General features: G+C 43.1%; 1 protein-coding gene across 6 annotated transcripts in view; it reads right to left on the bottom strand.

Moving 5' to 3' along the window:
* The window catches only part of OSBPL10 (oxysterol binding protein like 10), a 373396-nt gene that overhangs the window by 58393 nt on the left and 290193 nt on the right, over nt 1-24810 (bottom strand). For all 6 annotated transcript variants that reach the window (XM_032647860.1, XM_032647862.1, XM_032647863.1 and 3 more), the window contains one exon: nt 8409-8563. In XM_032647860.1, the coding sequence (XP_032503751.1) occupies nt 8409-8563 (155 nt within the window). The remainder of the gene's footprint in view (nt 1-8408; nt 8564-24810) is intronic.

Raw genomic sequence — 24810 nt, 5'->3', positions numbered from 1 at the left:
TTATGAGATGAAACAGTCGGGCTAGAAAAGTCTTTTCTTTCCTGGGTTGGGATCTGGGAATCTGTAATTCTTTTGAATTTTTATTGGAGTACAGTTGATTTACAATGTTGTGCTACTTTCTGCTGTACAGAAAAGTGAATCAGTTATACATATACACACACCTACTCTTTCTTAGATTCTTTTCCCACATAGGTCTTTACAGAGTATTGGGTAGAGTTCCCTGTACTATACAGTAGGTCCTTAATAGTTACCTATCTTAGATATAGTAGTGTGTATGTGTCAATCCCAATCTCCCAATTTATCCCTCCCCACTAGAAAAGTCCTATGGAAACTGAAGATGAGCACTGCAGGAAGAAAACCTGCTTGGGGCAGGTATGGGGGTCCAGCCACACTCTCTGTTACTCCCCAAGGCTAATGGGGACCCAATGTGGGTCCCCCTAGGACTCGAGATCCCTGTGATTTAGCACCCTCCTCCAAAGTCACGGAGGGTGACTGTGGTAACTCTAAAGCAGTCATGGAAACCCAGTTGCTGGGTCTTGGGGGGCATCTAGTTCTGGTTATGAGATAACAAGAAAAGTGTGCCGGGGACTTCCCTTCCCACACAGAGCATCTTGGGAAGAGCTCTCATCTCGTCCCACGTTCTAAAAGAATGTTGTGAGCAGGTGATGCTTGGGACTGTAGCTGGCATGCTGCCACCATGACAAGCATGGGGATGAAAAGCCAACAGCAAGAAGAATGGAAGAAACCGGTTTTTCATTTTTTTTTTTAAGAGAGAAGTGATCAATTTTTTGTGCGATAAAAAGCACGTGAGATCTACCCTCTTAACAAATGTGGAAGTGCGTAGAACATTGGTGTTAGCTACACGCAGATGGCTGCACAGAAGACCGCCAGAACCCTTCATCTTGCACAATTGAAACTCTCCACTTACTGGATAGCAACTCCCCATCCCCTCCCCACTGCCCAGGCCACCACCATTCTACTTCCTGTTTCTATCAGTTTGACAACTTTAGGTACTTCCTATAAGTGGAATCATGTAGTATTTGTCCTTCTATGACTGGCTTATTTCACTTATTATAATGTTTCTAAAGGTTCATTCCTTTTTTAAGGCTGAATAACAATCCATCATATCATCCATATGCCATATTTTCTTCATTCATTCATCCATTTAGGTTGTTTCCACCTCTTGGCTACGAGGAACAAAGCTGCAATGAACCCTGGGGTGCAAATATCTCAAGAACCTTATTTCAATTCTTTTGGATAAACACACACAAGTGGAACTGCTGGATCATATGGTAGTCCTAGTTTTAATTTTTTTCAGGAACTGCATACCATTTTCCAGGAGCCTGTATCTTCGAGGCCATTGGGAGTGGTTGCAACAAACCCACGGCCACTCACTGGCAGAAGTCTTACTGTGTGAGAAAATTAAATGTAGTTATTGCTTGAGCTTCTAACTGTTGGGTTCTCTGTTATTTGCAGCTGAAAGAATCCTCCTAGACACAGGAGATGGTGTGGTATATACAGAAGGGCACTGGCTGGGGAGAAAGGAAGTCTAGATGTCCATCCTGCCTTTACCACTGGCCAGTTCTGTGACTCTTGGCAAGTCAGTCAGTCACTCCAGTTTGGGGAGTGGCCACTGGATCCCTAAAGACTATTCTAAGATGTAGTGACTCAAAGGCCACGGCTCAAAGAGAAAAAACATCTTTCCTACAGGATCTGGGAAGAAGAGGCAATCAAACTCTCTAATGACAGGGTGGGGAGTGGGGTAGAAAGGGGTTAATCATATCACCCACGACCTTACTTGTTACAAAGTCCAACTGTGATCGACAACATTTCCTACGTAGCAACCATTAACTTTGTGGAGCTATCACAGAATTCACTAAATTGATTTTCAACCATTATAGGGATGTGTTAGCTGACCCACTCCATGGTCAAACAGCTGACAACAAGTCCATGTCAAATATTTTGAACAAATCAGTAAGGTTGAAAATGCGTGTTAAAAGAATTATCCAGGGCTTCCCTGGTGGCACAGTGGTTGAGAATCTGCCTGCCGATGCAGGGGACACGGGTTCGTGTCCCGGTCTGGGAAGATCCCACATGCCGCGGAGTGGCTGGGCCCATGAGCCATGGCCACTGAGCCTGCGCGTCCAGAGCCTGTGCTCCGCAACGGGAGAGGCCACAACAGTGAGAGGTCCGCGTACCGCAAAAAAAAAAAAAAAAAAAAATTATCCAAAGGATCCAAACAGCATATTACCTTATCTTGAAAAACTCTATCACCATCCCATGCCTGACACTTCATGCTCAGTTAACATCTACCTATACATTGATGTATTGTGGAGATGAAGAATAAAAAGGATCAAAATGGGTTGAGATTACACTGGTCAGGCTTCAACTTGAATGTCAGAGGATTTCAAAACTAACAGCTTTATATGTGGTTAAATGGTTCAAAAGTTCAGTGCTAAAGATGACAATTCAACCAAGAGCATGAAAATTCTTCTTGAGGCAAAATTCAGTTAAGTCTTTATATCTGTCTCTTTCCCTTATTTGTAAAACAATGCCCTCCCTTGGGGAAGTGGGGATTTTGACACACTTACTTGAAAATTAAATTCTGCAGTTTTCTAACCAAAGCCCACTGGCTAATTTATATATTGATCGAGTCCTTAGTACTTAGGGACATTATGAGAAGTCCTTCTGAACCTGCTAGATTTGGGGAGTGTAGGTCATGTGGTCTCTTGATGGCATTACTGCCACTGCGATGCAGACAATTCACCAGGCAAAGTTTTCTAGTGAAACAGTCAACCCAGGGGTTGATAGGAGCTGACGGTGTACTCCTGAGACACGGCTTCAAGACCCACTGCTGAAGGTCCCCAGTGGAGAGGGATTAACAGGACTGACTCTCCATCTTTTCCCTCCAGGCCAGGGGTCGGTGTCCGGGCACCTAATAACTGCCTCCAACAATTAACACAGCACACATTATGCTAAACAAAGAAAGCCAGGCTCACGTGTACACACTGCGTGATTCCATTTATATGGCATTCTGGAAAAGACAAAACTACTTGGACAGAAAGCAGATGAGCGCTTGCCAGGGGCTAGGGGAGGAGTTAAACACAAAGGAACACAAGGGAATCTTGGAAAGCATGGAACTGTTGTAACAGATCAAAGTTCAGAAGTGAAAAAATTGTATTTTAAAGGGGTGAATTTCATTATTTATGAATTTACCTCAATAAACCTGACTTTTACCACAAATTAGGGTTTCTGTCTCTCAGAAACAGCCTCCAGGAAGGTGGGTAAACATGGTGACATGTGAGCTGCCACTGAGGATTGTCCCCATGCCACCCACTGCTTCCCTATGCCAACAGCCCAACCAGTCAGGATCCAGGGCCAGGAACGGAAACCACTCCAGGTATTTCAATCAGGAAGGGATCTGATATGGGAATTAGGTGCTTATAGCATCACTGGTCTGGCAGAAGGCCAGAACAGAAGGCCCCCTTAGACTTTTTCATGCCAGGACACAACCACTACAGGTATCCTTGATCCAAGTGTCGGGATGTTGCCGGCGCTGCGGCCACAACAGCCTCTCCTGCCAAGGCAGGGGGACTGAGGCCCCAGAACAATGAGTCTGGCCACTGTACCTGCCTCTAAATACTCACGTCCCCTTGACCCTGTCTGCCAGCAGCACCAGCATAAGGAACCTGGTCCCGCCTCAGCTTCCAACTCTCACACAAATGCACTGAGGAAACCGTCATGCATTTAGAAACCTCCTTGTGAGAAAGCCTGTGACGTGGACTTGCGTTGGTAGGTTTCCAATCCGGAGGGTGGGTGGAAGGTCAAGAGCACCAGGCGCAGTACTTCATCTCCCCAGTCACCATTCCTCCTGTCCTAAAACAAGGCACTCTTCGACAAAGAAAGCACCACCAAAACCCTTTTCTGTCTAAACTTAAATTTCAAACCGTGCTGAGAGAGTTGAAATACTGTTCTCCTAACGGGGAAACCAAGATCCTAACTCACTTCGTTATGGAAGAATATTTCCTTTTCACATTTAGTGGGTCCCAGCCCCAGCCCCAGCCGAACAAAATTTTGAGATCACTGCATTTGATAACAGAGCCAACCACAATACTCTTGTAACACACATATTAAATACACGCTGCTCTTCTGAGTTCTATTCTGTTGAGAATGAAACAGACTAAGCTTGAAAATGCATTCATTTTCCAGATATCTGTAAGTTGTTTTATGGTAAGCCAGAACCAGCGGAGGGGAGTGTCACATTGTAATTTATGGTAAGAAATATATATTTGCTTTTTTGTCCCTATTTCCAGCACAGAATTCCTAAAACCCTTGGAATTTCCTAAGAGATGAAAGCTTTAAAGTGTCTTTTGTTATGTTAACGAATGACTTTTGCAAAGCCCCTAAGGATGGGAGATGGTTGCCAGTGGAGCCAACCCCTGTTATTAGAGGGTTGGAGCTTTCAGGGGAGGGGAGAGGGCCTGGAGGGTAATTTAATCAATCATGCCTATATAATGAATCCTCCTTAAAAGCCCTAAAGAACAGGGTTCAGAGAGCTTCACGGTTGGTGGCGAGAGTGGTGCACTCGGAGAGGGCAGGAGGGCATGGAAGCTCCGAGCTCCTTCCCACAGACCTTGCTGTATGCATCTCTTCCTTCTGTTCCTGAATTACATCCTTTTGTAACAAACTGGTAGATGTTTCTCTGAGTTCTATGAGCCACCCTAGCGAATTAATCAAGCCTGAGGAAGAGGACATGGGAACCTCCAATCCACAGCCGGCTGGTCAGAAGCATAGGTGACAACCTGGATCTGTGACTGGCATCTGAAGTTGATGGGGTGCTCAGTCTTGCAGGACTGAGCCCTTCACCTGTGAGATCTGATGCTCCTTCCAGGTGGACAGTATCAGAATTGAGTTGAATTGTAGGATGCCTAGTCTATGTCTGATGGGAATTGGATTGAGTTAATTGCTGGATGGCATTAAAAATATATATATACATTAGAATGTGGTACATTTTATACCCTAATTTATGCTCCTAAAGACCTAATATGATCAAAACAATAAGCCAGAAGAAAATATTTGGCTAAAGCACCACAATAACTACAATTCCTAGTCTCCCAATGATCACTCACATAGTAACTACATTCTCCACATCAAAAGGGATAAGAAACCTTCCCATAAGGAATTTCACTTCATTCCTTCTTGGGTTATTTCTCCAAATTGTACAAAAGGGAGGCAATGGAAACATTTTCCTTTTTCTGACAAGAAAACTATTGGGTGGCTATGGCTAGCTTCTTCAACTGTTAGGACAAAAAAAAAAAAAAAAAAAAAAGTGACAAAGCACAATGGCCTAAAATAAAAATAGTGTCCAACCAACACTAGCTGTTTGGGTTGTGAGAATCATCTACCAGAGCTGTCACTGGAAAAAATGAAGGACGTCTTTGCAAAAGAGCTCTAATCCTTTCTTCTCAGAAAACATTCACACCCACATCACACCCCATAAGCCTCTCACTGCTGCAAGGGAGTACCAGAGAATACCTCCTATCACTCTGACAAAAGGAGTAAGAGCAAAAACGACAATCAGAAATTAATGATTGTTCCTAACTTAAGAGCTCTCCCTAGTTCTTCTCCTTCAAAGTATTTTTTAAAAGTTGAACTTGGGAGCTAGTTATTTCGTCTGGACAATGATATACTATCTTCTGCCAATGCTATTGACTGGCAAAGCAAAGTGGGCAATAATTTTACGTAAAAAGAACAGACTAACCCTCTCAAACTTCAGGGTTAGAAAAAGCACCCACAGGAAAGGCAGAACGTACACTAGGAAGGGCTCAGAATAGGGAAGATCAGCAGCCCTAATAATAAGCTTATCAGGTTACTAAGCAGACATTTCTCCAAAGACATACAGATGGCCAACAGGCACGTGAAAAGATGCTCAACATCACTAATTATTAGAGAAACGCAAATCAAAACTACAATGAGGTATCACCTCACACCAGTCAGAATGGCCATCATCAAAAACTACAAACAATAGGGCTTCCCTGGTGGCGCAGTGGTTGAGAGTCCGCCTGCTGATGCAGGGGACAAGGGTTCGTGCCCCAGTCCGGGAAGATCCCACATGCTGCGGAGCGGCTGGGCCCCTGAGCCATGGCCACGAGCCTGCGCATCCGGAGCCTGTGCTCCGCAACGGGAGAGGCCACAAGAGTGAGAGGCCCGCGTACCACAAAAAACAAAAACAAAAACAAAAAACTACAAACAATAAATGCTGGAGAGAGCACGGAGAAAAGGGAACCCTCCTACACTGTTGGTGGGAATGTAAATCGGGGCAGCCACTATTTGGAATAGTAAGGAGGGTCCTCAGAAAACTAAAATTAGAGCTACCATAGGAAACAGCAATCCCAATCCTGGGCATATATCCAGACACAACTCTGATTCAAAAAAATACATGCACCCCTATGTTCATAGCCCCACTATTCACAATAGCCATGACATGGAAGCAACCTAAATGTCCATCAACAGATGAATGGATAAAGAAGATGTGGTACATATATACAATGGAATACTACTTGGCCATATAAAGGAACGAAATAATGCCATTTGCAGCAACATGGATGCAACCAGAGACTATCACACTAAGTGAAGCAAATCAGAAAGAGAAAGACAAACACCATATGACATCACTTATGTGTGGAATCTAAAATATGACACAAGTGAACCTATCTGTGAAACAGAAACAGATTCACAGACATAGAGAACAGACTTGTACTTGCCAAGGGGGAGGGGGGTTAGGGGAGGGATGGAGTGGGAGGATGGGGGTAGCAGATGTAAGCTTTTATGTATGGAATGGATAAACAACAAGGTCCTACTGTATAGCACAGGGAACTGTATTCAATATCCTGTGATAAACCATAATGGAAAAGAATATTTAATAATTATATATATATGTGTAACTAAATCACTTTGCTGTACAGTACAAATTAACACATTATAAATCAACTACACTTAAGTAAATAAATAATCATTTTTTTAAAAAAAAGCTTATTAGGTGACAGCCTCTGTTAGGGTTTCCCCGTGATGCTGCTAGGGATGAGGATCTAAACAGTTATTTCTAAAGATCTAAGAACTTCTCTTTTAATTTCTTTCTAGAGCAAGATTTAGGTATGTGTATTATGGTGTGAACTCCCAAAGGTTCTTTTCCAACAGAATGGAGGTGATTGGAATTCTCAACCCCTTAGCAGCTAAGCATGACCTCCTCAAACGTGACCCCACCCAAGGCTCTCAAAAAAACTACCTGACAGCAAGCTCCGACATCTTCTCAGTTGCCAACTTACCTTGCGAGGCACCCACACGTCAGCTACAAGTGTTTTCCCCCTGAAACTCGGTGTACAGGCAGAGGCAAATACCTTTCAAAATCTCACATCCCCTATCGTTTCATACCCTGCAAAATCACCTTACAGATGCTGATGAAATACTTACAGGCAGGCCGATCCTGCCTCTGGAAGACCTGAGCCCTCAAGCGGCCCTCAGAGAATAGAATCACGTGAAGCTTGGAGAAACATTTCAATGGATAACCAAGACCATTTGACTGAAGAAGCTGCCTTGGGACTTGCAACCTTACAAAATAGATTTTGCTCCACAATTTTCAGGCTAAAGTGATTTCAATTCAAATGAAGAACCACCTCTAACACATGGTTAAAGTAGGTCCCAGCCCAGTTCAGGAGATCATGTCAACAGGACACGTGCAACCAAGAAAGAGAAATTCACTCATGACACCCGGGGAAATTGACAAAATGCAGGCTGCATTTGGCTTCCCTCCAGCTGCCACTCAGAGGCGCAGTTAGTCACGGAGATCGTGGGGGCAGATGACTGGGTCCAGGGAGCCTGTGGGGGCCTGGCTAGCCCCGAAGGTCTGCAGGGCTGCTCCTCCCTGGACCTGGGCTAGTGCAACGCCTAGAAGAGTCCCAGCCACTGCCCCTGGGCTGGCCCGGTTGTGTAGCATGCGGGGATCAAGCATGGGAGGAAGGAGCTCATGTTATTAGCACGACCACACGAAGAAGCCAATATTGAGGGGAGCGACATAATATATTGTAACCACTCCCATCATGTCAACAGGCATCACGTTAGTGGGTGTGTTAGAGTTTCTCCCACGTGACGTGAAAACGACTCCCATTTCAATGAAAATGGGAGATTCCGCATCAGTTGGATCACAGTTCGCCCACGGCAGCTGCCAGGCACAAGAGCAGGAGCGCCAGGCGTGCACGGAGCTGATTTTGTCTCCCTGGGCGATGCTTCCATTTTATAATTTGTCTCCTCTTAAAACCCAGCGGTGAGCAAGTTACAAATATAATTACTCTACTTCTGAACAAGCGCTAACACAAGCCATGAAAGGTGCGAAGAGAGGCTGGCGAGCTTACCTCTGGCTCTGGCGGGCAGGTTTGTTCATCCTCCACGGAGTTGGGTAAAATGGCCCAGGTTATGCTGGCGCTGGCCGATGGCAAAGAGCCAAGTGTCCCATTTTTCAGCTGCTCTGTGGAGTGTGACTTAGGCCCGTGCCATCCCAGGATGCTTTCTGAAATAAAGACCTAGAATGATGCCAAGTATTTTCCAAATCCAACATTTAGAGCTCAAGAAATAGCCATACCATGCTGTTGAAGAAACCCGACTTGAAGTGGGTCCAATTTTAAGTGGACCATAGAGGATTTAAGCTGATTCAGTGGATTTAAGTGTAGATTCAGGTCACCTATTTATAAACGAGTTTCTGCGTAATGACCATAGGCTGTGTCTCTCCCTGTCCCTGGACAAAAACAATTCGCATGTGCCGTACTTCCTTGAGGGTGTTTTTCTTATTTTTATTAACTTTTCAAAAATACTTATAAATATTTACAATAAAAAACAAAAGTCAAATTGTATCGGGTATGGGCTGCTCGAAATGCAGTCTGAATGCCCATTGACACGATGACCACAGCTGAGAAAAGACGCCTGCAGTGTGATCACGCCACGTGTGATCGGCCATTAGATGTGGCCGAAGTCCATTCGGGTGGCAGAAGTCAGGAAGCCACATCATGGACGGACATGGGCATGGAGGATGGATGCGGTCATGCCATTCCAGCTACCATACTGCTGTTAATAAAGCTTTTTTCTTTTTTTTTTTATCTGGCCATACCACACGGCTTTAGGGATCTGTTTCCCAACCAGGGATCAAACCCGGGCCCTCATCAGTGAACATGCAGAGTCCTAACCACTGGACCACCAGGGAATTCCTTATAAAGCATTTAAAAATTTTTCCCTCAACCCTTGGGAACAACAAGAAAAACTTTCTAACTCTAATACTGATCTTTCCAAGAGTAATGGGTTATTACAGAATAGTTGTATATATGCTTGCTAAGGGGGACAGGAGTGATCAGAGGTAGATTTCTTTACCCTGTAGCAATTCTGCCATTAGAAAAAAATAGGCCTCAAACTCAGCTGAATCTGGAGCTTCTGTTCTCAGCCTGAGTGCAGGAGTGAGTGATGAAGGAAAGGTGGGCTCAAGTGCAGACAACGTCACGTGAACTAGAACTCAGCTGCCCTTCAGCACCTCAGATGCTGCCTGGCATCTCCTCATTCTCTGCCGATGCTCACAACGGGGTTTTTTTTTTTCTTCCCATTCTTCAAAGGGACAAGAGCCTTTGTGTGTGCTGTTTCCCTGCTCAGACTGCCATCCTCTAGTTCCTCTACCTGGAGGAGGAGATCTCCTGAGTAAATCCAGGGGCCGGCTCAATGATCACGCGCTCAGAAAGGCCCCGGGGGACTTCGCTGGCCAAAGCAGCATCCCAGAGGCACCCCCTGTCCCAGCTATCGGTTTACTGTCTTATGGCTCTTAGCACTCTGAACTCACCCTGTTCAGTCGTTTATTGTCTGCCTTCCTCTTCTCCCTAGAACATTAGCTCCTTAAAAACAGGGACAATACTGCCCTTGCTCACTGCTGTATCCCCAGAACCTAGAACAGGGTCTGGTAAGGAGTGTGAGCTCCTTAAATCTGTGCTGAATGAATGGATGACCATTAAGACTTTCAGAGATGGTCAATTTCAAGAAGAGTGTATGTTTCAAAAAGGCTGTATGTCCATGGTGGAGAAGGGCTGGGGACAAAGTGGGGAAAAGGGGGCGGGGGGAAGAGTTATTTGATGGGTATAGAGGTTCAGTTTTGCATGATGAAAAGGGTTCTGGAGATTGGTTGCATAATAATATGAATGTATTTAACACTACTGAGTTGTATACCTAAAAATGGTTAGGACCCCCAATTTTTTTTCGAATTTTATTTTTTTATACAGCAGGTTCTTACTAATCATTCATTTTATACACATCAGTGTATACATGTCAATCACAATCTCCCAATTCATCACACCACCACCTCCACGCCCCACTGCTTTCCCCCCTTGGTGTCCATACGTTTGTTTTCTACATCTGTGTCTCAATTTCTGCCCTGCAAACCAATTCATCTGTACAATTTTTCTAGGTTACACGTACATACGTTAATATACGATATTTGTTTTTCTCTTTCTGAGTTACTTCACTCTGTATGACAGTCTCTAGATCCATCCACGTCTCTACAAATGACCCAATTTCATTCCTTTTTATGGCTGATTAATATTCCATTGTATATTATACATACCACATCTTCTTTATCCATTTGTCTGTCGATTGGCATTTAGGCTGCTTCCATGACCTGGCTATTGTAAATAGTGTTGCAATGAACGTTGGGGTGCATGTATCTTTCTGATTTATGGTTTTCTCTGGGTATATGCCCAGTAGTGGGATTGCTGGGTCATATGGTAAATCTATTTTTAGTTTCTTAAGGAACCTCCATACTGGTCTCCATAGTGGCTGTATCAATTTACATTCCCACCAACAGTGCAAGAGGGTTCCCTTTTCTCCACACCCTCTCCAGCATTTGTTGTTTGTAGATTTTCTGATGATGCCCAGTCTAACTGGTGTGAGGTGATACCTCATTGTACTTTTGATTTGCATTTCTCTAATAATTAGTGATGTTGAGCAGCTTTTCATGTGCTTCTTGGCCATCTATATGTTTTCTGTGGAGAAATGTCTATTTAGGTCTTCTGCCCATTTTTAGATTGGGTTGTTTGTATTTTTAATATTGAGCTGCAAGAGCTGTTTACATATTTTGGAGATTAATCCTTTGTTGATTCGTTTGCAAATATTTTCTCCCATTTTGAGGGCTGTCTTTTCATCCTATTTATGGTTTCCTTTGCTGTGCAAAAGCTTTTAAGTATCATTAGGTCCCATTTGTTTATTTTTGTTTTTATTCCCATTACTCTAGGAGGTGGATGAAAAAAGATCTTGCTGTGATTTATATCAAAGAGTGTTCTGCCTATGTTTTTCTCTAAGAGTTTTATAGTGTCCGGTCTTACATGTAGGTCTCGAATCCATTTTGAGCTCATTTTTGTGTATGGTGTTAGGGAGTATTCTAATTTCACTCTTTTACATGTAACTGTCCAGTTTTCCCAGCACCACTTATTGACGAGACTGTCTTTTCTCCATTGTATATCCTTGCCTCCTTTGTCATAGATTAGTTGACCATAGGTGTGTGGGTTTATCTCTGGGCTTTCTATCTTGTTCCACCGATCTATATTTCTGGTTTTGTGCCAGTACCATATTGTCTTGATTACTGTAGCTTTGTAGTATAGTCTGAAGTCAGGGAGTCTGATTCCTCCAGCTCCGTTTCCTTCCCTCAGACTGCTTTGGCTATTCAGGGTCTTTTGTGTCTCCATACAAATTTTAAGATTTTTTGTTCTAGTTCCGTAAAAAATGCCATTGGTAATTTGATAGGGATTGCACTGAATCTGTGGATCGCTTTGGGTAGTATAGTCATTTTCACAATATTGATTCTTCCAATCCAAGAACATGGTATATCTCTCCATCTGTTGGTATCATCTTTAATTTCTTTCATCAGTGTCTTATAGTTTTCTGCATACAGGTCTTTTGTCTCCCTAGGTAGGTTTATTCCTAGGTATTTTATTCTTTTTGTTGCAAGGGTAAATGGGAGTGTTTCGTTAATTTCCCTTTCAGATTTTTCATCACTAGTGTATAGGAATGCAAGAGATTTCTGTGCATTTATTTTGTATCCTGCAACTTTACCAAATTCATTGATTAGCTCTAGTAGTTTTCTGGTGGCATCTTTAGGATTCTCTATGTCATCTGCCTATCAGATGTCATCTGCATCATGTCATCTGCAAACAGTGACAGTTTGACTTCTTCTATTCCTGTTTGTATTCCTGTTACTTCTTTTTCTTCTCTGATTGCCATGGCTGGGACTTTCAAAACTATGTTGAATAATAGTGGGGAGAGTGGATATCCTTGACTTGTTCCTGTTCTTAGAGGAAATGCTTTCCATTTTTCACCATTGAGAATGATGTTTGCTGTGGGTTTGTCATATATGGCCTTTATTATGTTGAGGTAGGTTCCCTCTATGCCCACTTTCTGGAGAGTCTTTATCATAAATGGGTGTTCAATTTTGTCAAAAGCTTTTTCTGCATTTATTGAGATGATCATATGGTTTTTCTCTAAGTTGTTAATATGGTGTATCACATTGATTTATTTGCATATATCGAAGAATCCTTGCATCCCTGGGATAAATCCCACTTGATCATGGTGTATGATCCTTTTAATGTGTTGTTAGATTCTGTTTGCTAGTATTTTGTTGAGGATTTCTGCATCTATATTCATGAGTGATATTGGTCTGTAATATTCTTTTTTTGTAGTATCTTGTCTGATTTTGGTATCAGGGTGATGGTGGCCTCATAGAATGAGTTTGGGAGTGTTCCTTCCTCTGCAATTTTTTGGAAGAGTTTGAGAAGGATGGGTGTTAGCTCTTCTCTAAATGTTTCATAGAATTCACCTGTGAAGTCATCTGGTCCTGGACTTTTGTTTGTTGGAAGATGTTTAATCACAGTTTCAATTTCATTACTTGTGATTGGTCTGTTCATTTTTTCTATTTCTTCGTGGTTCAGTCTTGGAAGGTTATACCTTTCTAAGAATTTGTCCATTTCTTCCAGGTTGTCCATTTTATTGGCATATAGTTGCTTGAAGTAGTCCCTTATGATGCTTTGTATTTCTGAGGTGTCCACTGTAACTTCTCCTTTTTCATTTCTAATTTTATTGATTTGAGTCCTCTCCCTCTTTTTCTTGATGAGTCTGGCTAATGGCTTATCAATTTTGTTTACCTCCTCAAAGAACCAGCTTTTAGTTTTTTTGATCGTTGCTATTGTTGTATTGTTTCTATTTCATTTATGTTTGCTCTGATCTTCATGATTTCTTTCCTTCTGTTAACTTTGGGTTTTGTTTGTTCTTCTTTCTCTAGCTCCTTTAGGTGCAACGTTAGATTGTTTATTTGAGATTTTTCTTGTTTTTGAGGTAGGCTTGTATAGCTATAAACTTCCCTCTTAGAACTGCTTTTGCTGCATCCCATAGGTTTTGGATCATTGTGTTTTCATTGTCATTTGTCTCTAGGTATTTTTTGATTTCCTCTTTGATTTCTTCAGTGATCTCTTGGTTATTTAATAACGTATTGTTTAGCCTCCATGTGTTTGTGCTTTTTACATTTTTTCCTCGTAATTGATGCTTGATATGATTTCAATTTTCTTAAATTTACTGAGGCTTGATTGGTGACCCAAGATGTGAGCTATCCTGGAGAATGTTCTGTGCGCACTTAAGAAGAAAGTGTAATCTGCTGTTTTTGGATGGAATGTCCTATAAATATCAATTAAATCTATCTGGTCTATTGTGTCATTTAAAGCTTCTGTTTCCTTATGAATTTTCTGTTTGGATGATCTGTCCATTGGTATAAATGAGGCATTAAAGTCCCCTACTATGATTGTGTTACTGTCGATTTCCTCTTTTACAGCTGTTAGCAGTTGCCTTATGTATTGAAGTGCTCCTATGTTGGGTGCATATATATTTATAATTATTATATCTTCTTCTTGGATTGATCCCTTGATCATTATGTAGTGTCCTTCCTTGTCTCTTGTAACATTCTTTATTTTATAGTCTATTTTATCTGACATGAGTATTGCTACTCCAGCTTTCTTTTGATTTCCATTTGCATGGAATATCTTTTTCCAGCCTCTCACTTTCAGTTTGCATGTGTCCCTAGGTCTGAAGTGGGTCTCTTGTAGATGGCATATATATGGGTCTTGTTTTTGTATCCACTCAGCAAGCCTGTGTCTTTTGGTTGGAGCCTTTAACCCATTCACATTTAAGGTAATTATCGATATGTATGTTCCTATTACCATTTTCTTAATTGTTTTGGGTTTGTTTTTGTATGTCCTTTTCTTCTCTTGTGTTTCCCACTTAGAGAAGTTCCTTTAGCATTTGTTGTAGAGCTGGTTTGGTGGTGCTGGATTCTCTTAGCTTTTGCTTGTCTGTAAAGCTTTTGATTTCTCCATCGAATCTGAATGAGATCCTTGCTGGGTAGAGTGATCTTGGTTGTAGGTTCTTCCCTTTCATCACTTTAAGTATTTTCTCTTTCTGTTTTCAATAATTTTTCTTTGTCTTTAATTTTTGCCAATTTGATTACTATGTGTCTCGGTGTGTTTCTCCTTGGGTTTATCCTGTATGGGATTCTCTGCACTTCCTGTACTTTGGTGGCTATTTCCTTTCCCATGTTAGGGAAGTTTTTGACTATAATCTCTTCAAATATTTTCTCAGGTCCTTTCTCTCTTTCTTCTCCTTCTGGGGCCGCTACAATGCGAATGTTGTTGTGTTTAATGTTGTTGCAGATGTCTCTTAGGCTGTCTTCATTTGTTTTCATTCTTTTTTCTTTATTCTGTTCTGCGGCAGTAAATTCCCCCATTCTGTCTTCCAGGTCACTTATCCGTTCTTCTGCCTCAGTTATTCTGCTATTGATTCCTTCTAGTGTATTTTTCATTTCAGTTATTGTGTTGTTCATCTCTGTTTGTTTGTTCTTTAATTCTTCTAGATCTTTGTGAAACATTTCTTGCATCTTCTCGATCTTTGCCTCCATTCTTTTTCCGAGGTCCTGGATCATCTTCACTATTATTATTCTGAATTCTTTTTCTGGAAGGTTGCCTATCTCCACTTCATTTGTTTTTCTGGGGTTTTATCTTGTTCCTTCATCTGGTACATAGCCCTCTGCCTTTTCATCTTGTCTATCTTTCTGTGAATGTGGTTTTTGTACCACAGGCTGCAGGACTGTAGTTCTTCTTGCTTCTGCTGTCTGCCCTCTGGTGGATGAAGCTATCTAAGAGGCTTGTGCAAGTTTCCTGATAGGAGGGACTGGTGGTGGGTAGAGCTGGGTATTGCTCTGGTGGACAGAGCTCAGTAAAACTTTAATCCACTTGTCTGCTGATGGTTGGGGCTGAGTTCCCTCCCTGTTGGTTGTTTGGCCTGAGGTGACCCAGCACTGGAGCCTACATGCTCTTTGGTGGGGCTAATGGTGAACTCTGGGAGGGCTCACGCCAAGGAGTACTTCCCAGAACTTCTTCTGCCAGTGTCCTTGTCCCCATGGTGAGCCACAGCCACCCCCTGCCTCTGCAGGAGACCCTCCAACACTAGCAGGTAGGTCTGGCTCAGTCTTCTATGGGGTCACTCCTCCTTCCCCCTGGGTCCTGATGTGCACACTACTTTGTGTGTGCCCTCCAAGAGTGGAATTTCTGTTTCCTCTGGTCCTATCAAAGTCCTGCAATCAAATCTGGCCAGCCTTCAAAGTCTGATTCTCTGGGAATTCCTCCTCCCATTTCCAGACCCCGAGGTTGGGAAGCCTGCCGTGGAGGTCAGAACCTTCACTCCACTGGGTAGGCTTCTGTGGTATAATTGTTCTCCAGTTTGTGAGTCACCCACCCAGCAGTTATGGGATATGATTTTATTGTGATTATGCCCCTCCTACCACCTCACTGGGGCTTCTCCTTTGTCTTTGGATGTGGGGTATCTTTTTTGGTGAGTTCCAGTGTCTTCCTGTCGATGATTGTTCAGCAGTTATTTGTGATTCCAGTGTTCTTGCAAGAGGGAGTGAGAGCACATCCTTCTACTCCACCATCTTGAACCAATCCAAAAGTTTTTAATTTGTATTTTTACCACAACTTTTTAATGGCAAAAAGGCATCCATATATCAGTCCTTGATGTCATTTTAAAAAAGTTAGAAACTCACAACACTAAAATCAAAGGCTGAAGGATGAGCTAAGGACAGGCTTATGAAGAATCCCCATAAATAATAAAGTGGATGGGGATGGATTAAGAAAACCAACCCAGGGTTCCAAGACCCTGAATCTTCCCTAAGAAAGGTGGAAAGATACTTCTTACCTGTCCTGTTGACCAACTCCTTCTCAGAGACCTGAAGCTGGATTCATATCTTAAATACTGGGCAGCTGTCTCATAAATACAGGGGTACTACTTTCTTTTCATTTTATTTTATTATGCAAGTAGTAAATGTCCTCTAGAATAATTAGGAAAACTTAAAAAAGCACTGGGGGAAAAAATGAAATCTGCTCTCCTAGGCAATCAGGACAATGTTCCGTCCATTACTCCCATACCTTAACTCTGTCCCTCCCTCCCCTCCACAGCACCATCATTCAGACATGATAACGAGGAGACAGACAACAGGGCAGGACGTAGAGTCTGGCCTGCTTGTGATACACAGCATCCTGAGACAAAGACCAGGACAGGAAGGGTGGGGGTCGTAATGCATGCTGGGAAATGCAGTTTTCTGTATATTCTATGGATTCAGAGCATCAAAGAACCAGTGAGGGAGGACAGGAGAGAAGACTGCCTCAGACCAGTCCAACTGCTCTAATCACCAACCACTGGTTTGGGAGTCTGGATAGAGCTGCCTCATGTGAGGATAAAGGAGGAAAATTCTCATATGGAGTGAATGAAAACGAGTGTATAAATCAATCACTTCCAGCCTCAAGACCAGTAGTGAGCACCCCCACACCCTCATTTTCTTTCCTTCTCTCAGCCCCTGCCCCTCCCAAAGCCGAAGCCAAAGCAAAGGCTTTGAAGGCCAAGAAAGCAGTGCTGAAAGGTGTCCACGGCCACAAAAAAAAAGAAGATCCAGATGTCACCCACCTTCCAACGGCCCAAATCACTACAGCTCAGGAGGCAGCCCAAATATCCCAGGAAGGGCACCCCTAGGAGACGCAAGCTTGACCACTATGCCATCATCAAGTTCCCCCTAACCACCAAGTCAGCCATGAAGAAAACAGAAGACAACAACACACTGGTGTTCACTGTGGATGCCAAGGCCAACAAGCACCAGATTAAATAGGCTGTGAAGAAGCTCTATGACACTGACGTGGCTAAGGTGAACACCCTGATCAGGCCTGATGGAGAGAAGAAGGCATATGTTCGACTGGCTCCTGACTTTGGATGTTGCCAACAAAACTGGGATCATCTAAACTGAGTCCAGCTGGCTAATTTTAAATTTAAAAGTTTTCACTAGTTAAAAAAAAAAAAAAAAGGACCATATAGTGCTTGGGAAAAGAAACAGTATCCTCAGAAGGATACTCAGAGGGCTTATAGGAACAACATATCTCTGAAATTTCTAACATAAGGTGTCAGAGAAAACATCAGGAGAGGTGTATCCTCGCAACAATACAAAATAAAGTAGCCACTATGAAACAAGAACAGAGAGCCAGAAGAAGAAAACAGACTGAGGTGAAGAAGGAGATAGAGGCAGAAAGGAATTATTATAAGGAAACAAACTCAACATTAGCAGAATTAAGGTTAATACTGAAATGAGGAAAAAGTAGAATCTACAATGTAGAAAGTCGAGTAAGTAGTGTGTCAAGAAGATGAAGTTCTACCAGTGAGCAGCTGCAAAGGGCACAAGACCAGCAATGAGACAGAACATAAGGCAGAAGATACACAACAGAGACCCTAAAGTAAAGAGATCAGATCAGTGGGACAGAAACAATAAACAGTGGCAGAAGTAAAGAAACACAGCCCGAGCGGAAGAGAGGGCTTTGGGTTCTCCTGAAAACAGCCCACCTCAGTCCAGCAAAACCAATGGGAAAAGACTGACATCTAGACACAGCTTGGCGATATTTTCTTAGGCTTCTTCTCACTGAAATTTCAAACACATACAAAACTAGAGTAGTATAATGACTGCCTGGCTCATGAAGTTTGGCAACATTTTTTAATTAAAAAAAAATCATGAGAAAAAATTTTCCAAGCATTTAGACAGAAAAGTTAGACCTGCCCTAAAGGAAAAAAGAAATCAAGCTAGTCTTGGATTTTGCTGCAACACTGAACACCAGAAGGTGAGTAGATGAAGAGAATAATGCAAATAAAAGTCTACAGATTTGAAGGTGGGTGCAGGCTGGGGGGATAATGCTTATCTTCAGACAAATTATCTTTCCTCTGCCAAAAGGAGTCAGCATTTATTGAGCTCTTGCTAGGTGCCAAGGACTACCATATAAAATTTACGTGCGTGAACTCATCTAATCCTAATGATGACCCATGGGTAGGTCCTATTGTTATGTCCACTTGACAGGTAAAGAAACAAAAAGGCACAAGAGCTGGTAAGTGTCAGGGTACAAGGGAGATGAAAACCCAGGCCACCTGGCTCCAGAGCCCAGACTCTTAAACTCTGCATTGTATGCCTTCTGAGCGGCGCTGCAGAGACTCAGAAAATATTCTACCTTCTGGGAGAAAACAATGACTTGAGGACATACCCCAATACGTGAAGAAAAGAAGGAGAATTAAGAACTCAAGACTGGAGAAGCTGTATAAAAGGATTGGCAGTGAGCAATGAACCCAGTTGAACATAGAGCTGAGCAAGGCTGGGACTCAGGGGAGGTAAAAAGACACTTGCCCAGGGGTAAGATTTAAAGAGGCGCCAAAACACTCAGTAGTCAAGATAAATGACATGTTCACGCAATATTTTTTAAATCAAAATTAATGCCAAAACAAAAAATGTCTTAAAGGACTCAGTCTCACCTGCCTCACACTATCTAATCCTGTTTTTATTTAAGGTTTTGATATTTTGTTCATCCTGGATTTTTTGCAATAATTTTGGTTTAAAAATATTGCATTAAAATAGCATTTACCTTCATTACTTTGGCACCCTCAAATGTGTGCTCACGGTGGGTGCCTCACTTCATTTCATCCTGTCCCAGTCCTAGAACTGAATTTAAATACTTCTTTTTGTTTGTTTGTTTGTTTGTTTTGCGGTACACGGGCCTCTCACTGTTGTGGCCTCTCCCGTTGCAGAGCACAGGCTCTGGACACGCAGGCCCAGCGGCCATGGCTCACAGGCCCAGCCGCTCCGTGGCATGTGGGATCTTCCTGGACCAGGGCACGAACCCGTGTCCCTGCATCGGCAGGCAGACTCTCAACCACTGTGCCACCAGGGAAGCCCCTAAATACTTTTTATAAACGTGATTACACAACTATGAAGTTAAAATTCTTTTAAAGAGATTTAATCATTATCACACATTAAGTATTCAATTAATATTTAAATACTAATAACAATAGCCCCCATATTATATAACCAAAAATTGGGAAGTGTATCTGAGAAACAAAGGAAGTTAAAGTATTCTAAGTCTTCAGCACTAAAGGAGAGAGTGAAGACACAGTGTCATTCTTGATTTTGATGATTAGAAAAACACAAGTTAAAGAATGCTTATGAACAATGCATTGTAACTACTACTAGAATTTATGTACATATTTTTTCCCAAAACACTAAAGAAAAGGGAATACAATCTGTGTAGCAAAATAAGAGGAAACAAGAAAAGCAGCATAGAAACATGAAAACAAAAAGCATAACAGAGGGACTTCCCTGGTGGTGCAGTGGTTAAGAATCTGCCTGCCAATGCAGGGGACACGTGTTCGAGCCCTGGCCCGGGAAGATCCCACATGCCGCAGAGCAACTAAGCCCGCGAGCCACAACTGCTGAAGCCTGCACGCCTAGAGCCCGTGCTCCACAACAAGAGAAGCCACCACAATGATAAGCGCACGCACCACAGTGAAGAGTAGCCCCCATTCGCCTCAAGTAGAGAAAGACCCAACGCAGCCACAAATAAATAAATAAATTTTTTTTTAAAAAAAACTGTAACAGAGACCAACAGAAAAACAACCACCCGTGTAAGGGAAAAAATTAATGGACTGCATTATTCTTTTGAAAGATAGATTCTCAAGATTGTGTCATAAAACAAAATGCAAGTCTAAACCATATTTCATTAATCGGAAGACACACCAATTTTCACATTTTAACAACTCTGAAGTTAGAGTTCATCTTACACTCAATGGCGTGTCATAGTTTAATTGGCAGCTTTTTCTTAGTGGCACAAAGGCTAATGGTGTGTGTTACTGTTGATGTGTTTGACAGGTGAGAAAATATGCCTCACTTATAGAAAGTGACTCAGAAGATCACAAACACACCAGCAAGTACAAATGCAAAGAAGACTGGGATCAAATATTACCATGTGGCTGCTGACTGGTGGTCAATCAGGTAACTGCATGTTAATTACCTTCCAATTTCTGGTCCCCCTTAACCTTTGTGAGCAGGAGACCATCAGAGATGATCCAACAGAAGAGAGGAGGAAGACAAAGGATTGGATGTCCACCAAACGGCAAACCCAGTCCTTAAACCAGGCTTTGACACACGCCTGCATCTCCTCACACAACATGCCTAAGTAGATAGAAGAATGCCAGGAAGAAGGAAAAAAAGGGTTTCTGGTTCCTTGAACCAACCAGAAGCAGAAAGAAAGCTACAGAAGATTTAACTGTGGGCTTTAATGTTTGACCATGGAACTGTCTTCCTCTGTCCTTAGCCTCGGTTTACACCCTGCTTGAGTGCTGGGAGCTGCAGTGCCCGTGCCAGGGCTGTGACACCTCTGCTCAGAGGCCACTGACAGGTGAAGGTCCCTGGAAGGTCCCCTGCCTCTTCCTGTAACACAGTGAATTCACGCCTCCCAGGTTCAGTCAACCTGAGAGGGTTTTTCCCAAATGGAATAAGACTGACATTTACAAACGTGGGAAAAACATAGGCATATTTATGATGAAAAGCTGGGATGTTAGGATCTAACTGCTTTCTTCACGGAGGAACTGCCACTCAAACAATCCGTTTATACAGTTGTTTAAAAAAAAATCTACCCTCTGAAATAGTCTGCAATGCTAGCTTTTCCATTTTCTCCATATGCTGTTTACTGAAGGAATCGTCACATTTCTATCTTGGCTTTTAATCACAAAATAAGGGAAGGTGACTTACGTGGGACTCATTTTCACCAGAAGCAGCAGGTATTGAGAAAGAAGGTATAAGAGACAGAGCAAAGCAAAGAGAGTCTCTGAGTGGGGAAAAGAGATGAAGGTTGAGAATCTGAAGCTGTTTCTGGAAAAAAGCGAAGCAGAGCAGAAGGAAGACGGCAACGGGCCAGAAAAGCCAAGAAGAGTACCTATAATAATAGTGTCACCGATTTGACCCTGTTGGCCAAACCCCAAAATAGGAGGAACCAATGCAACTGGCTTATTAACTGACAATCCCCACAAATCTTAAAAGAGAATGAAAAAGTCATTGGAAGGGCAAGTTAAGAAGCACATATTAAATTCCGCTCCGGTTCTCCTCTCTTCAATTACACTTGTTTTGATCTCTGGCCCTGATTTATGTCCAAGGGCATGGGCATCATCCGGCTATTCCCTGAGGCTCTGCCGTCCTCACTCCAGCAGCTCTGGCCCCAATGTTCTCTCCCAACATGCCCCGCACCCACCATTCGTTGGTACTCAGCTCTGACCTCGCACTAGAACGTGCTGGTCTGGTCACAGGTGTCTGCACTGACTTTGAAGCAAGTTCCCCGCATCAAGGGTGCAAGTGAGGAGCTACCCAGGAGCACAGGCGGCAGACTACTCTGCCCCCAGACCACTTTAAGGTTCCAGAACCCCCCTCAAGCCCAGATTCCCAAGCAGCCCAGCCATCTCTGGAGCAGCCCCGCCTGCCTCTCCACGTAAAATCAGAGGCGCACATCTAGACTCAGGAAACCAGATGCCCACCTGCCCCACCCCGTCAATCAACTGCCTCCATCAAGATGTTGGAGGAGATCTAGTCAACAGGACAGAGGAGAGCTGCATAACACAAGCCTTGACCAAAAAGCCAAGCTACTTTATTAATTTTAGCTATAAACCTCTTCATAAACAGAAGTTAAAAAGCATTTCAGTCCCACGTATCTTAGAGGTAACATCAGAGACAGGCCCAGAGCCTGAAATGCATAGGTGGGAGCAGGTGAACGCTCAGGTAATTCTGGACCTTGGTCCAGTTGCTCTGCGTGTTTGAAATGAAATCAGGATCAGGGAGCAACATTTGCATACAAAGGCTCCAGAGCCGACACATTCCCCAGAAGATGCAATGAGAGGCTACAGAAGATGAAATGTTGCAAGACCACATTAATTTTTGATTCTGAAGAGAGGCAGAAGGAAAAAAAATCAGTGCTGGAGTCAGAAAGCATAGAAATTTCAAGAACACTGCCCATGGATACCGGCTGTGCTAGGGGATCTGCACCCCCCCCGCCCCAGACCCCTTGAACATCTAGAGGAAAGCCCGACAGAGGTTGGCTTTAATGAGATTTTGATTTCCATCAACCCAGCCTGGCACTCCTTGGATATAACCATTATGTTTTTATCAGCGGGAGTCAGTCTGCTACAGCCACTATCAACCTCAAGAGCCCTGAGATTCTAAACAAACACATTTTGTGGTGACACTCCCAGGGTTGTCAGATTCTCTTATTCTGCTAGCTTGAGAGTCTGGAAATCCATTTTAACTGCAGGCAGCTGAGATGCTTTGGATGCAGGAAGTAATTCCATTTCTTCCCCCAAATGTGTGGCACAGCTTTATTTATTTATTTATTATTATTTTTTTTTTGCTGCGTTGGGCCTTTGTTGCTGTGCGCGGGCTTTTCTCTAGTTGTGGCTAGCGGGGGCTACTCTTCCTTGCGGTGCACAGGCTTCTCATTGTGGTGGCTTCTCTTGTTGCAGAGCACTGGCTCTAGGCACGCGGGCTTCAGTAGTTGTGGCGCACAGGCTTAGTTGCTCCGCGGCATGTGGGATCTTCCCGGACCAGGGATCGAACCCGTGTCCCCTGCATTGGCAGGAGGGTTCTTAACCACTGCATGTGGCACAGATTTAAAAGACACATGCAGAATGTTTTAAAACCTAAGGGGTTGTGCTATATGGAATGTAACTTTGGGAAGGGTTAAGAAGACAAAGAAACAAAACTCTTATGATGCTTCATGCTCTATTCTCCAACCTTCAGCCAAGTTCTTTTTGGTAAAAGTGGCTAAAAACACATGGAGATCAGCTCGGTGCTTTGTGACCACCTAGAGGGGTGGGATAGGGAGGGTGAGAGGGAGACGCAAGAGGGAGGAGATATGGGGATATATGCATACGTATAGCTGATTCACTTTGTTATAAAGCAGAAACTAACACACCATTGTAAAGCAGTTATACTCCAATAAAGATGTTAAAAAAAAAAATGGCTAAGAGGAAGGGAGGATGGACAAACGGGGCCAGGCCAGGGGTGGGACAGTGAAGAGCTGCAGAAGGCAGCATGGTGGGTGGCATAGTGTCGGCGACACTGCTCAGTCTCCCCCTCCTCCCACCCCAATAGTCCTCATTTCCACCTGTCATCACATCTGAAATTCCACCACGAGCTTTGTCCCTCCAGGCCCTTAAAAACCCCAGAGACACAATGAAAATCAGGAACAAAAATTAGAAATTTGCTAGAAAGCCACCCTGAAGAAAAATGTAAAGGATGAATTTTAGGAATAAGAAAATGGGTCAAGCTTCTATCCACTCATTCTCGGAATGAGCCTGTTCCAGAGGCTGGACATACAATCTGGTGTGAGAGGGATCCTAGGAATCTTGAGAAGCATCCGGTCTAACACTGATTTGTGCCCAAGCCCCGACGCACTCACCGAGGCTCCATCCAGATCAGGAGAAGTCAGGGAGACTCAGCATCAGAGTCCCACTCTTCAAGTGGAGAAGAAGAAGGACGGAGAAAAGCAGATTGGGTGCCTTCACTCTGTGCCTCGACACACATGCCCCTCCCAGCCTGTATCCTGTACCTGAATGTTTTTCCTTTTGTTACAGAGGACATTGATGGAGCCACCAGCAAAAGTTAGTAAGGTCTGCAGATTAGGAAGAGGACCGTATTCATCTTAATTTACTGAGTTTGACCACTGCGCTGTTATTACACAGGAGAGGGTCCTTTTTTTTTCTTTCTTTTAATGAAATTTACACTGAGGTATATAAGAGTAAAGATATATATCAAGTCTGCAACTTACTCTTAAGTGGTTAGAATATTATAATAGGCTTATATATACAGACAGAAGATAATGAAGCAGATGTCAGAAAATGTTGGCATTCAGAGTATTTGGAGATATGAGGATTTTTCATGCTATGCTTGTTACTTTTCTAGACATCTCAAATTATTTCCAAAAAAAAGTAAAGAAGATAGACCTGCCCTGAGAAAATTATGATGTGAGCAGGACAGTGTCCCTGGCCCCAGTTTGGGGAACCCAGAGTCCGCTGGGTGTTCCATTCTGGACTGAACAAAGGACCCCAGGCACCTGCCACAGTGGGAAGAGCCCACCTCTGGACGTGGCTCTGCCGTAGCTGGGTGGCCTCGGGCAGGTCATTTAACCCCTTTGAGCCTCAGCATCTCACCCACATGATGGGCATAATAATATCTACCTGGTGAAGATTTCAGAAAATGTGTAGCAAAAGCCAAATGCTGACAGAATCAGAGCTTAGTACATGATGGTGGGTATTACAGAAAGAAACCCGAATTACCCTTATACGGTTTACTGTAGGAAA

The sequence above is a fragment of the Phocoena sinus genome, chromosome 11 (assembly GCF_008692025.1).
Source record: "Phocoena sinus isolate mPhoSin1 chromosome 11, mPhoSin1.pri, whole genome shotgun sequence".
Lineage (NCBI taxonomy): Eukaryota > Metazoa > Chordata > Mammalia > Artiodactyla > Phocoenidae > Phocoena > Phocoena sinus.
This window is presented reverse-complemented; position numbering and strand designations above follow the sequence as displayed.